This window comes from Hippoglossus hippoglossus, chromosome 11 (assembly GCF_009819705.1).
Source record: "Hippoglossus hippoglossus isolate fHipHip1 chromosome 11, fHipHip1.pri, whole genome shotgun sequence".
In the NCBI taxonomy this organism is placed as follows: Eukaryota; Metazoa; Chordata; class Actinopteri; order Pleuronectiformes; family Pleuronectidae; genus Hippoglossus; species Hippoglossus hippoglossus.
This window is the reverse complement of record NC_047161.1, coordinates 10,493,422-10,508,380: the sequence shown is the minus strand read 5'-3', so window position 1 is coordinate 10,508,380 and position 14,959 is coordinate 10,493,422. Positions and strand designations below refer to the sequence as shown.

At 41.3% G+C, this 14,959-nt stretch overlaps 1 protein-coding gene across 50 annotated transcripts in view; it reads right to left on the bottom strand.

Moving 5' to 3' along the window:
- The window catches only part of clasp2 (cytoplasmic linker associated protein 2), a 51,696-nt gene that overhangs the window by 22,209 nt on the left and 14,528 nt on the right, over positions 1 to 14,959 (bottom strand). For 49 of the 50 annotated variants that reach the window (XM_034599509.1, XM_034599526.1, XM_034599519.1 and 46 more), the window contains exons 7-13: positions 14,014 to 14,084; positions 4,486 to 4,629; positions 1,280 to 1,353; positions 1,027 to 1,119; positions 797 to 942; positions 305 to 440; positions 110 to 180 (exon numbers count right to left, since the gene is read on the bottom strand). In XM_034599509.1, coding sequence (XP_034455400.1) covers positions 110 to 180; positions 305 to 440; positions 797 to 942; positions 1,027 to 1,119; positions 1,280 to 1,353; positions 4,486 to 4,629; positions 14,014 to 14,084 — 735 coding nt within the window. Of the gene's footprint in view, positions 1 to 109; positions 181 to 304; positions 441 to 796; positions 943 to 1,026; positions 1,120 to 1,279; positions 1,354 to 4,485; positions 4,630 to 5,685; positions 5,897 to 14,013; positions 14,085 to 14,959 lie in introns of those variants that run through there. The other variant, XM_034599563.1, reaches the window with a different exon arrangement.

The window sequence follows — 14,959 nt, the reverse complement described above, 5'->3', positions numbered from 1 at the left end:
TTATCGCAAAAACCATGACTGAACCACACCATAAACCTTCTTGTGATAATTTTATGACTTTTCATTATTTGAGAGCATTTCATTGGTACACCAGTGTGTTTAACCTCACCTTCTAACGGCCACAGACTTGCATGTGCAGTTACTGGTTATCAGAGGGATGAGCCTCGGGACATGTGTGTGCTGCAGAGGACAGAAAGGTTAAATGAAATTCCAATAATCAGATCCTAGCAGTAGTGCTCACACTGACAATAAAGTTGCAAAACAAGACTGTTGAATTAATTCTTGTGTTTGCAAAACGACTTACCCGTATGATGATGCGGATAGCCGACACACCGGAGGTGGCCATGACTTTGGCGCAATTGGGGATGAGGTTGAAAAGGACGGGAACGATGGCTTCCGCTCCGTGGTCAAATTTATTTCCCAACACTAATGAAAGGTGGCTAAAAGAATACACAGACAAAAACACATATATGTTATAAACACAATACAAACATGAACGCAACCACAAACTGTGGTAAAATACTGCCAGGGTGTAATCAAACTGTTTGGATCCAACAGGGTTACATTACACTGAGTTTACACCCTGTACTTCCTGTATTTCGAGAATAGTATAAAACATTTACAGTTGTTTCCTATTTAGAGCCAAATTTCTGCTGCCACGAGCGAAACACGCTTACAATAGATGCAATAATTTCTAAAACACCTATGGATGACCAGTGAGAAATGACAAATCTTTTTCTATGTATATTTTTATCAATTTAACCTCTAGTGATGAAAGTATGTGTAATCAACTCACCCCACGGTGATGCAGACCTCTCGAACCACTTGCGAGCGCAGGTCTTTCGCTGACAGTTTGAAAGCTCCATCCAGTAGCCGTAGGTGCTGGTAAAAACAGTCGTAGTCGGCTGCGCCCGCCACAAGCAGTGAGCGGATCTTTTTCATCTGTAAATACAAAAATACATTCCAAAATGGTTATTTTATTGTTAGAGTTTAACTAAATGAACAGTTAAAGGCGAATCTACTAACAGCACTGGCTCTCTGGTCCCAGTCGTGTTTGTCATCGGAGCAAATCTCACGGATCTTATTGAGGTTGTCCTCAAGATCCCTTGCTGAGTAGATCTGCATAGAGAAGGAAAGCACAAGGAAGAGAAGGATGCAAAACAGAAACATTTGAAAAATGGAAAAAAAACCTCAGGCAGTCTGGCCTTGAAAGCCTCAATAGTTTTGTTCGTAAAAGGTGTAAGTGTGTGCGACATTTATTCTCCTGTGTGTAGTGTACCTGGACTGTAGGGACGTCTGTGAAGCCTTTAATAAAATCATCTTCATCAACTGCTCCGGCACTTTCTTTAGACACTGGAAAAACAGAGCAGAGTCGATTAAAAAGCGTCTGTGTGTATATTTAGAATATCTCTTACAAGGCTTCAGCATGAAAAGGATTTCTGTGCTGGCTGGTTTCGTGAATCTGGTTTAACTCTCACAAACACAGGCATGAATTACACACAAACGCTACACACACTTAAGTCAGTGGGAGCAGCCTTTGTTTCTAATGGACTTCCTGGCAGTAATGGGAATGTCAATCATATCTCTCTGGGGGATGGAAGCTCTGTGGACCAAACGTCCTCCAGCTCCTCACCAGAGGGGAACAGGGAGAGGAGGGATAGACGAGACGAAGAAAGCTTGCGCACCAAAAAAAGGCAGGAACTGAGAACTGAGAGCTGAGAGCGATCCAGGACGATGGGAGGATTAAACACTGAGGCAACTTAGAAGTTGTTCACAGGAGAGGAGGACATGATAGAGAGTTGGGTATGAACAAAGGCAGAAGAAATGTTTTCTTTCCTCCTTTTCACCTGCGTCACAAAGATATTTCATGTTAAAACTCTACACGGTTGTTAAGAGAGCTGGGGAACATGTCGGCGGCTGGTTAGCAATCGGCACAATCCTCTGTGACTCTCCAGGCGTAACATGGAAGCAGCCTTGCCTAGAATCACGTCCTCCACCGCTTCACATTTGCAATTATTTTTTATTGCCAGCTTTATGGAATGGAAAGGTTCACGGCATGTTATCAGTCGTTATGACTCCAATAATAATTATGGTTATGTTGATGGCAGATGCTTTTGTAATAGTGAGAACAAACTTTGCTATGAACACAGTTCAAAATTATATTTTAACTGTGACTTAAAACCATCTCAGCACTTGATTCTCTCCGATAGGGATTCAAACCTTTTGTGTAAGGCAGCAATCTTTTCTGTTACTGTCAGTTATTGGCAAAATGGACAGATCTGTCTTGCTGTCGAGTTCTGCCAGATTGTGTGGGCGTACTGTCATCTACATCCAGACAATAGGTCCTCCCACCACCGCCATCATGGGAACTACTCCCATATAGCAGAAAAGAACAATTCATTTTCAAAAAATGAAAAGAAGATACAATTCAGAGGCATGTGATTGCATAACATCTGTCTTTTCCTTTCCATCGCAGTGATATTAACAAGGTCACAGTTGTGAAAAATACCCAGCATGCCTTTGACTTCAGCCTCTCTTTGTCGCCCGACGATCAATAAGGCCTTAATGATCCAAGTGACAAGAGACCACCGTCCTGTGTTTCCACACAGCGCAGCGATGTACCAGGACCCAGACAGAATGCTTGCTTGTGAAACACATTCACCTATGAGCACACTCTATGTAAGCATGTGTGTGCGACATGGCTGACAGAGATGCATTAGTAAGCACCAGGAATCGACTGCACGGTGGTGGGAGCACAGCTTTCTTCCAATGGAGATAAAGATGGAAAAAAAAAAATCAATGCATGGAAAGAGGAAGCCAACAACACTGCACTGTGAAACCAGGAGGGATAGGAGGCAGAGAGAAGGAGGCTCTCTGGACGGGAAGGAGGATATAAGAACTGTTTCACAGCCAGATCTGCTGCAGCCCTGAGATATGAGCGCAGGTGTCTGATGATAAGAATATGAAAGAGTATCAGATTTCTGTGGAGAGGCAGTGCGTCACTGAAGACTGTGACATCTGCAAAATAAAGTCATTTTATTTCTTTTAACAGCCCCCACAGCCTCTCAACCGGTGTCCACCAATAATATGCTTTGCAGAAAACGGGATTACACTGAATTGTTTATGAGGACATTAAAAGGTTAGGAGGGCAGATTCTGTCTATCTTTAGAAGTGTTGAGTCACTAAAGCTGGAGTCTGAGTCAAGTCAAGAGTCTAAATCCAAGTGAATAAAGTAGTGAGTCAGAGTCTTGACCGAGTTCAGTCCCCACTACCAGAGTCCTGAAGGTTGAACTCTTACTGTTAATGATGGTATGAGCATGAATCCATATGTAGGTTTGTGGATTCACACGCATGTCTGACCTTGCCAGAAATTAAATAATGTGACATTATATACATGGCTTTGTTATATCACGCCAAATTATTATGGACAACAGATTGGAGCCCTTGATTCCAACTTCCAAGTCTGAACGCAGTCGATGCTCGAGTCTCAAGTCTGGTTCACCACGAGTCGAGTCTCAGGACTTTACTCAGACTCCTAGATCACTGATTTAGGGGTTAATCATACCGCATGCATGTAAATGGAAATAAATGCAAGAAGTCCAGGTTAGAGGTCAGTTCACTTCCCTACATTCATCAGCAGACACTTGATGTTGTGACTATCTGTCAGCACCTCTGGTTAGTTTGAGTGGATTTCTGTATTTAGCCTTCACCAGATGAAACACACACTGAGACAAAGCAAAGTGAAGTGATGAATAAATCCAGCAACAGTGTCATATAATTAGGGAGCCGTGTAGGAGGACGGTTTTTAGACGGTTAACACAGAATTTATATTAATATCCACAAAGTCAGCTTCAACATCATAGCCACATTATAATTTCAAAACACATGAGCTGGAGTCCAAAGCCAAAATAAAATGAATGTATAATATCAATGTACACGATTAATGAGAAACCCTGGACCCCTTTAGGTGAAGTGACATTTTTATGATCTCATATCACACATATTATCTCTGACATGTTTGGAAATTTCTTATTAGAATATACAATTAAAATTTCCTGCCTGAATTGACAAAACTGTCAGGCAATATATTTCAGAGTTCAAGTCCATTTGCGATGCAGTTTGACTAAACTCGTCTAGACACTTGCTATAAGTCACTGAACTCCCTGTATGTACAAAATAAAATAGTAATTTCCCCACAAAAGGAGGATACTGATAAATTCTTAATGATGTTTTACGGTGCTTGATTCTCTGGGCTGCTTGTCATTTACTAGGTTTTAAGTGTTTCTGCATTCAGTAATGTCTAAATCTTAAATTCTTAAATACTGACACTACTGAGCTCAGACTATAAAAAGATCGGCTGCACACTGAGTACATGATTACACTTTGTAATCATAACAGCACTGATCATTGCGTTGCTTCCTGACTTGGATGCACTGTTGTGCATCTGAATTCACTGTAGTTGCCAATGTGCATTAACGTAAGTACCTAGCTTGCCACCAGTAGCACTGGGCCTGCGTGCAGCCGAGGTCTCTGCAGGCTTCTTTGGAACTTTGGGGACCTTGAATGCAGCCTGGGCGGAGGAAGAATGATTCCCATCCACACTGTCGTCGTCATCGTCAAAATTACGATCTAGAGAGAGAAGAGAAAGTGTAGAGCGTTACCACTTGTGTGTTACCACATGAAATTCATGCTAAGCCTTTGTTATTGTTTCTGAGTTCAGACTACATAACAGATATTAATGATCTTATTATATAAATTGCACATATCTTAAAAAAGAGACCTGGAATACCCTGAACAGTGGAACAATTATTTGAATTCATTCATAACCTGCATTCATAATTATAAATTAGCACAACACAGGCTAACAACTGAAGACTCACTGATAAAAAAGATAATAATCCATTCCCACAAAAACAAATTGCAGAGACCAACCTTCTAAATATGTTAAATAAGAATGCATGAATTATTTACGCCCTTAGTCTGAAGCATTTCACAGTAGCTTGGATTTTAGTTGCTCCTTTTATGCTGAGCATAAAGAGCTCGAGTCTGTTTCATAGACAACGATCAGTAGAACGAAAAGTAAAGACGAGTCGCAAAGCGTGGAGGAGGTTGTAGTCTACAGAGAGCTTGGTCAGGAATCACTAAATCAATACTAATTACACACACTGCAAGAAGGAAGAAAAAAGAAACACACACACACACATCCCTTTTAAGAGCCTGAAAACACATCTAATGACCAAAATGTCCACCCATGCAAACTGTGATCGACAGAACTCTCCAGAGCCCACATGCTAGCAGAAATATAGCTAACAAGAAAGCTAGCAGGGAAACTTGAGACACGCTTGCAGCAAAGGTGCAGCATTTTGAGTGTGCCAGCGAAACACACACACACACACACAACTGTGGAGATGAAAGTGTTGGCATAGGAATGCAGTAGCACTCCAGTCACTCTGACAACCAGTCGTGGAGAAATGCGCCACAGCCACCACCCAACACCTTGACTCATACGTCAAGTTACCTACACACACAAGCAACATGCAAAACCAGTGACATACGTGTGTGCGTGTGTCACATGCACGCAAATATATGCAGAGTCTAGTGGACATGTAAAGAAGCTGACATAAAAGGTCCTCAATCAGCAACACACACACACACCAAAACACCCAGATCCATCCCTGCACTCACAGTCACAGATCCGCTGGCAGATCAGTCGCTTCATGCTTCTGGGAGGGCGTGGTATTGGTCCAAGCCGTACCCCAAGACACATACACACAACTCACACACACTTCATGTCGGAGCTAAAGCTGCACACACACACACGCACACACACTTCAAGTCGCTGTCTGAAAATCCCTCCACCCATATAAGTGCCGGCATTTTCTATCACTCCTCTCTAGCCATCCTCTACCCTCCCCTCTCTCTCTCTCTCTCTCCCAGCATCTCTCCTCCTTTCCTCAGCAGCCTCGCAGCCAATCGTACGAGAGGTGACATCATGGTGTTGCAGCCAGTGCGGAGGCAAGAATATGAATGTGTGTGTGATGGGAGAGAAAGGGAGAGAGACACACACACACACACACACACACACACACACACACACACAGACACCCCAGGAATATTAACAGGGTTTCTTCTGTGTCCCTGCCAGACCAGTGAACCTAAACTCATTACCATGGACAACACACACTCTCTTACTCTCATGCTCAATTTTCAACAACCTCTTAACACCATTTTTATGCTGCCTCATCTACCTGAGAGACAAGAAGCACATTTATTTTTTTTTAATTTCTCTCTCTTCACATCCACAGAACAAAGGGTCCTGGAGATAAAAAAATAAGGGAGGGTGATGATTGGGAGGGTGAAGGGGAGGAAATGACCACACCCCTCCATCTGAGGCCTTGACCCTCCCACTCACACACCCCCACACACACATACAGTGGAGTAATACAGTGACATGTTCCTCACTGTTTTGACGCTGTAGTCCAGGACACTGGATTTGAAATGAAACAATAACAATGAGGTTGAATTCCAAACTTCCTGCTGTAATTTGAAGGTGCTTGTATGCACATGAGCGTAGCAGTAGAAACATGCAGCCCACTTTTAGGGGCAAGAGTATATAGAAACAACTGCTATAACTGAAGCATGCAATTTATCATAACTATAGATATAAAGAAAACACAAATACAACCAAATGTATAGAACTTGAAATAAGAAAATATCATTACCAAACATAAAATATAAACACAAATGCACATCTTTTCTGCGATGCTGATTCTGTAAAATAATTCACACTGAGGGATATCGGAAAACAAAAACACAGATGCTGTTGTGTCTGTGAAACATTGACCGATTTTTTTCAGCCAACCGATGAAATCGGTCGGGCTCTATTTACACTCAAGGACGAACTGAAGTCTTCAACCCACAGACACTTAAAGCCACTTGGCATTTTGCCTTGTGAAGGACTGTAATGCAGCCATTTTCACTTCACGCTTGTTTATCGTGAATTTTGCATTTAGTCTGGTCCACAGCAAGTAAATGCTTGTGCAGTTGGATTGAAGGTTGGTTTTTACTGTGGTGCCTTGATTTAAAAGTCTATTATATGGATGTAAACAACCGTAAACATTCTCACAGCAAAGAAATTATTGATACATTTTAAATCTAATGCAATATTATATGGAGCCAAATAAATAAATAAACTGTGTTGCACATTATATACAAGAACACACACAGTTCCTGGATAGCTTTATGTGAACTGATATTTTACAGATGTTGAGTCTTCCAACCAGATTATTGTAAAATACTTTACTATTGTAAAAAGCATTTTGAACAAACAGGTTCTTCATGATTGTTAATGGTCAATATCAGGGTTCAACGTTCAAGGGACAAAAGGGATAAAAGACCCTTTGCATAAAAAAGATTATATTAATAGACAAGGTCTTACAATCAATATATATGATGAATGCAGAAGAAAAGAAAATAGAAATACAGTGCTTGTTCAATTTACTGACAGGGACCCCAATAAAACAGAATGAATGGACAATATAAAATACCAGTTAGAGGATTTTAATGGCGTTCTATCAAACCCAGGGGGCCATTAGCAATTATCAGTCATGCATCAACTGTCTTAGCGTTGATTTGCATCATCGTTAGCATGATTAGCATTTCCTGCTTTTGTCTAGTCAGACCCCATGGGAGAAAATGTCTCAGGGTGGAGGGCAGAGCTAAGACACCAGAGAGAGGAGAGGAGGGGTGGGGGGGCGGGGGGGCATTGAGAGAGAGAGAGAGGGAGAGAGAGAGAGAGAGAGAGAGAAGAAGGCAGGCTGCACACATGCTGTTACCATGGCGACCAGTGCAGTCCAGCTTCTCAGATGAGCAGAGCAAAGAAAAAAAGATGTGCAGTGTGCCCGTGAACACACGCTCACATCTCCAATTTAGTTTAATAAACACATTTACTGTGTCTTCACTGACTTCATGCTGGTTTATTAAATTAGGATGGATTCTGGCGTGCTGGGGAGGAGAGGAATGCATGGCAGCATTAGTGTTGCCATGGAAATATCACACTCCCCAGAAAACTATGGCACTATGTGCAAATAAAGCATCTACACAAACAGGCAAAAAAAACAAAAAAAACAGACACTAATGCATACTATCTTTCAGTTGTGACCACATGGTGGCAGCACTGGCTCTGCACCAGACAAATGGCTTCTTCTCGAGGGCCACTACTTCAGATAAATAAAGGCCGTTCTGTAGAGCAGCTACAGGTCAGCTTGAATACAGAGCCACAAATAAATCTGAGCTAACTGCTTTGCTGGAGAAAGGCCACTTGGTGCTACTGGTAGTATTTGCTGATAGTTTCCCACAGCAATTGCACTCATTTTATTTACTCTGTTCAAACCAAACATCAGTGACAGTAAAGAGTCAGAGTTTCTGTTCTGAAGAACTGAGACGATCAGTCGCAGCAGTGCAGCAGACATCATCATCATCATTAAGTATTACAGCTGAAAGTCTCAACACGCCACTAAGAGCAGACCCAGGCATCTTAACAACACACAGAGAACCTGTGTTTGTGCTGATCTGCTTTAAGCTGGGGCAGACTGTGTCACATAGACCAGCTCAGGACCATGTGACAGGGTGCATAAGATGACAGACAGAAAATATTTTGATATTTCACAGCCTTTTTTTGAGAAAGGGATGCAAAGGAGAACGTGAGATGTACTGCCCCAGCTCCTATGTAAACTAGAAGAGAGGTAGGTGTGTGTAGGTGTGTGTGTGTGTGTGTGTACGTGTGTGGGCATTTAGAACAAAAAGTATTATAACCATCTCTTCAGAGAATTGTGATTGTCAGATATTGTCGAAAGCAAAGACTAATATTTAAAAATCTATCAACAATACAAAAGGAGGAACACACTGTTTAACCACAGTTTAGTATAGAAGTAAATATAGTTTGAAGAAGCAAGAGTAAAATACACACACACACACACACACACATATAGAGGTATGATTTGAGTCCTAATTCCAAATCCAGGAGAGGGATAAACCATAATTTTGAGAGGAAAGCTTTGCCATGGCAACCAGCCTAGCCTGGAAATGGGGTCATGGTTTCCTTTGCAGCGCCAAGGATGCACTGAAGCAGAATGAGGATGTCTGCGAAAGACAGTGTGTGTGTGTTTGTGTGTGTGTCTGCACGTCAGTCCCTGTCAACACTTAGGTACAATGCAAGCAAGGAAAGCTACAGCTGATGGCCTCGAACATCTCAGGGCTTCCTCTCTCTCTCTGTGTGTGTGTGTGTGTGTGTGTGTGTGTGTGTGTGTGTGTGTGTGTGTGTGTGTGTGTGTGTGTGTGTGTGTGTGTGTGTGTGTGTGTGTGTGTGTGTGTGTGTGTGTGTGTGTGTGTGTGTGTGTGTGTGTGTGTGTGTGTGTGTGTGTGTGTGTGTGTGTGTGTGTGTGTGTCTGCATTTGGACAAGCTCCTTTTCAGACAAGACAAAATAACATTAAGTGAGTTTAGCACGGCGCCAGTGGCACTGACATGCTTTTCTTTCTGGAAACATGTTTTGTTCACTTTTACAAACATACACCTGAGAATGCATCAGTTATTTGTCAGAATTATATAATCAATCAGTGTTAATGATGAAAGTTGATTTGTATTTGGGTCAATGGGACTTTTTGACAGTTGAGAAATTAGCCAACTGTATAAAGTCTGCGTCACAGGTCAGTTGTTTTCAGGATTGTCTGGAAGATCAGGATACCAATTTTAAAATGGTTTCCATCTATTTATCTTTACATGTCCAGTTGAAATCTGATGCGTTAATGTTGAAACTAGACGGAGTCAGACTGAGAGCAAAACCGATCTGTTCAATGTGCCGTCTCAATTAAATAAAAAACTATTATTTTTTTTCTATTGCCATATTTTTACTCAGAACAAGACAATATATTATTAAAGCCAAAACCCTAAAAGATTTAAATGTGGCTATAAAACATTTAAGTTAAATTGAGAAAGTCTGGGGGCTGCTTATATCAGCATAAACTTTCTTTCTTGAGGTTGTAGCGTTTTTCCTTTTTATTTAATCAGCATATTATCTAAAATCAGCACATGCATAACACTTCATAAGATTACTTGAGGTTGTATAGCTGCATATATAATGTGACAGCTGATGTTTTCTTTATTACCGACAAATACTTGATTTTCACTGTTGACATATAGTGGTAATTTAAAATTCCATCTTAAAATAGGCCAGATTGAAACAATACAGAAATAAAAACGAAGCAACTATTACTAGATGACACGCTCAAAATTGATCTGCTCTGGTCTGTATAAAATGCCATATTTAATAACATTAAACAGTTACAGATGATATTTTGAACCAGCCAGAAAGAGGAGACACTAAATTCTCTCCGCCAAGTCGGTTATGTTTCCTCTAAATTTAAACGTTTTTCTGCTCTAACCGTGGTGGATATTTTGGTCTCAGGTGGACCAAAACCAACTCTTACAGATGGGAGTCAGGACGTATGGAAAAAGCTTTAACGAATGAACCATAGCTTAAGAATGATTATTTGTTCTTGATTGCCAATAATCATTCGCACGTGTACACATGAACACACAGATTTCTATCTTGGAGTGAGAGATAGAGATAGGAAGGCTGCAAGCAAAGAACAACACACTTGATGTTAATACAACAGAAAAATTTCAGTAAAAAAGGAAGAAATTGTACATGAATGCCACTTGGCCTCTGTGACCAAGGTGCATACTGTACAATTCAACCATGACAGACACTCTGAGTTCAGGTCAGTCCTCAGACTAATGAATTTGAAGAAAACTGAAAGAAAACACAACAACGAATCACTAGGACATATGCATTGTTTATATCTACACACATACACACATCACACACACACACAACAACATAATGGAGACATTTTATTATAGGGAACCCCACTTTTCTCCTTTACACATCAAATATGTAGCCTGTATCTGAGCCAGGGCACTCGGGGTGAAAGTGCTTGGAACCTAAGCTGATTTTGATCTAAAACCATATGTTGACAAGCCTTTGTCTGAGTGCCAGCATCCACCGCCAGATGAGATTAAACACAAACACAAACACAAACACACACACACACACACACACACACACTTACCATCATCCCCAACTGCCATGGTTACGGTGTGTTATTGGTAGAAAAACTGCCTGTTGTGTCGGTATTCGCTCCTCTCCCTCTGTTCTCCTTTGTCTTCTCCTCTATCTTTTCCCCCCTCTCTTGTTTGTTCAATCTCTCTCTGTCTCTGTCATGATGAATTGGGGAGAGGCAGTGATAGGCACAGCGCTGTGACTCGGCTACTGCCAGAGATCTCTTTCAGCTTCCTCCCTCAATCCTTTGCCCTCCCTCCCTCCTCTTCTCGCAGCAACAGCTGCCACAAACCCTGTAGAGCAAAAGCTGGACCCAAAGAGATGTGGGGCAAGGGCAAGAACGAAAGTGTGTGTGCGTGTGCGTACATGTGTCCTCACTGTCCGGTGTTTAGAAGTTAAATTATTGGAAGCTTACCAAGGTTTTGGTCACAAATACTCATCTCAGTCTGCATCTGACATTCCACTAACCTCTTTTATTAGTTTTCTCTGCCAGTTTTACTATTGAGAACGGGGACATGAATGATGGAGACAGGAGCAGGTTAGATAAACTAACCGACTCCAAAATCACTTTTTGTTCAACTACAAGATTCAATTTATCTTTGTAAATGACTGACGGCAAATTCAGGTAAGTATTTAACAGCGGTACCGCAAACTCAGGAAGCGGTCACATATTTATTAAATAATTTTTCATTTAAGAGATTATATTACTGGTTAAATAATCATTTTATAATAAAGTATTTGAATATGTCCAGGATGTACCCGGCCTCTTGCCCAATGTCAGCTGGGATTGGCTCCAGCTCTACCCATGACCCCTAAGTGTCAGCAGCACAGATGATGGATGGACAACTAATTGAAAAAAGAACCTACAGATGATCTAATGTTCAAATCATTTTGTCGTCCCTGGTAAATAGTGAATCGTTTCTACAAGAGAAAGAAACTAAAGTATACTTGAGGTGGTAGCTAGTTCACCCCGGTATCTGGTATGTTTACTCACGTTTGGATATGTGCTCAGCGTGTATGGTCCGATGGCCAGAGTTTGTCGAGTAGATACAGATACTCTCAGTATCCGTGTCAGTCCATTAGTATCAGCCTGTTATGTAGTTTGTTAACTGCTTGCTTGATTATTTCAGGCAAACACTGAGAGACCACAACCATCCCAGTCAGTTTCTTCTCAAACTTTTCACTGGGTTGTTCTCATGTTTACTCTTGGTATCTTGCTCCTACAAATAAAGACAGTCAAAAAGTCTTGTTTGATCTAAAATAATCACAGATTTCCTCCTAGGCACATGACAAGACCTCTTGGGAGTGTATAAAAATAGAAACATAAGAAAGGAGAACTCACATTATTGTTCTAAATAAGAATTACACAATCACTTACACAACCATGCAGCCAAAACACAGCTTTCCTCTCAACCATAGGGAGGCAGGAGTTAAAGGTAACACTCCCTCTACCCCTGTCCTGCCACCAGAGATACCATCATGGCAACAGAAACCACCACAAGCCCTGAGCTCCTCCTCGATGCCTCTGCCCATGTTTCTCTCTATCCAAGTAAACAAGCTGCAACAGCCGACCATGTTACCAACTGTCGCTGTTAGACCCAGTGACAGGGCAGCCTAAAGGTACAAACAGCCAATGACAGGCTCTGCTAGACACCAAGAGCCAAGACCTTTCTGACATCACAGAGCACAAACTCAGCTTAAAGCCACAGTTAATGACATTCATGCCCTTTGAAATGTTATCGTATTATCAATACTCAAAAGATGATTGTGCTGTGAGGTTTAACAATATTATCTATGTAAACAAACTGTTGGATTTTCAATCTCAAATTACACTACTGCACAACCACTAATAGAGGTGGGGGATTGTTTTGATTCTTGCTCACTTTACACTTAAACAATAAACACCCTAACTTTAAAAAATGAACACAAAAAGAGCTAATGTAATGGTATTTATTCGCCTGCAACTCTTACAGTCTTCACAGTACATGGTTTGAAGGAAATGTATGTTCATTACTTCTGGAACATCAGTGAGCTTCACCATTGACTGACTGTGGTAGGTAGTAGAAGTAGGTACTGATGTTTGTGTGTCCAGTAACATTAAATTACTTGCTCCTGGACATTCCTTATTTTCTGGTTTGCCAAGATCTATTGTGATGTACAATTTCTGTCTAGATGTTTTTTCTATATTGTGGTATTTGTTAGTACAATGTGTAAAGGGCTTTAAAGCTACAGACTAATTGAACATTATAAGATTTTAGCACAGTGGCTTTATGTGGTTGGAAGCATAATTTCAAAATGATATCGATCAAACAATGTCAACAACTAAATTTTACTAGTTTTTACTCTGTTGTGTTTTGGAAGCTGTGTTTGGGTGGACGTTGTTTGTTTGATGATGTTTATTTGTTTGTTTTGCTACGATAGAGATTTTACTTTCACGCTGTTCAAGGAAGCACTGAAGCATTTCTCCAGAATAACTTACTCTACCTTCGAGGGCTATGGAACCTAAGTTTATGATCTGAAAAGTGAAAACAAAATGAAACCTTGCTGTAGCCAGTGTAATCGCTGCACAATTCCAACTTTCAGTGAGCCTGAGGCTCCTAAAGATCCATAGTCCAATCTGAAGCTAAAACCAAACAATTATCACCAGCAGCCTTCTGCTCAAGTCTGGCTCTGCCGGGAAAACCCACAGCATCACACACAGATTAAAGCATTAATCCTGTTAGCTGCTCTTATTGAAGCTAATGGAAACAAACATACACAATCACGAGGCACGCACAAGCGCTCACCAACACACATGCACGTATGCACACACACGTACACAACCAGGATCTCCTCTCAAACCAAAATGACTCGATTTGGTGGCAAATAATAATAAATGAGAAAGGACACTGACCGTGACTCGGGCTGAGAGCCATGTTGCCTGAATTCAAGGCTTCATCAAAACGAGTGAATATCGTCTGTAACCTGCAGAGAGAAGAGGAAAGGTTAGAACAAAAACACACACACACACACACACACACACACACACACACACACACACACACACACACACACACACACACACACACACACACACACACACACACACACACACACACACACACACACACACACACACACACACACTTAAAATCACTACAATACAAATACAATAAGAATTAGATGCATCAAAATTAGACTGAATTGGAAAACAAGTCAATCATCTTCACTTTGCACATGCAGGTGGATACACACCCCAGTCCAGAGCTTTGACCTAGAGACAGTGAAGGTGCTGTGAATCCCAGGTGAACGTATTAACAGCAGCAACAACATGTGGAGAGCCTGTCTGTCTGCCTGCCTGCCTTTTGGTGGGTGTGTCTATTATGCCAGCCAGACTCATGAAGCTGCAGCAGAAACATGACAAGAGTCTTCCTGACAACCTCCTCAGCATCAAACACACACAAACACAACACACAACCACAACCTGCTCTGATATTCAATTTAAAGAGCAATAATAACAGAGCAATAATGTCTCAATTTAAGGACAAATCAAGATAAAAATAAATGCACAAATAAAAAGCCTCCATCGTTCTGAGCGATGTGGATACACATTGACATAAACACAATAGACACAATGACCTACATTGTCCAGTGGCATGCCCTAATGTCTCCTTCCCATAACGCTATCCATGGATATGAGCACATAAGAATAAAGGAATACACACCTTCCTCTCTCTGTTTCTCTCCCTGTCTGTCTTTTGGTGTCACGGTGCAGGTCCACAAACACCCGACAGCTTAGAAGCTCCTGATAACTGACGATCTGTGTTGCAACGGGCTGCTCAGCCGTGCTGCGTTTTCAA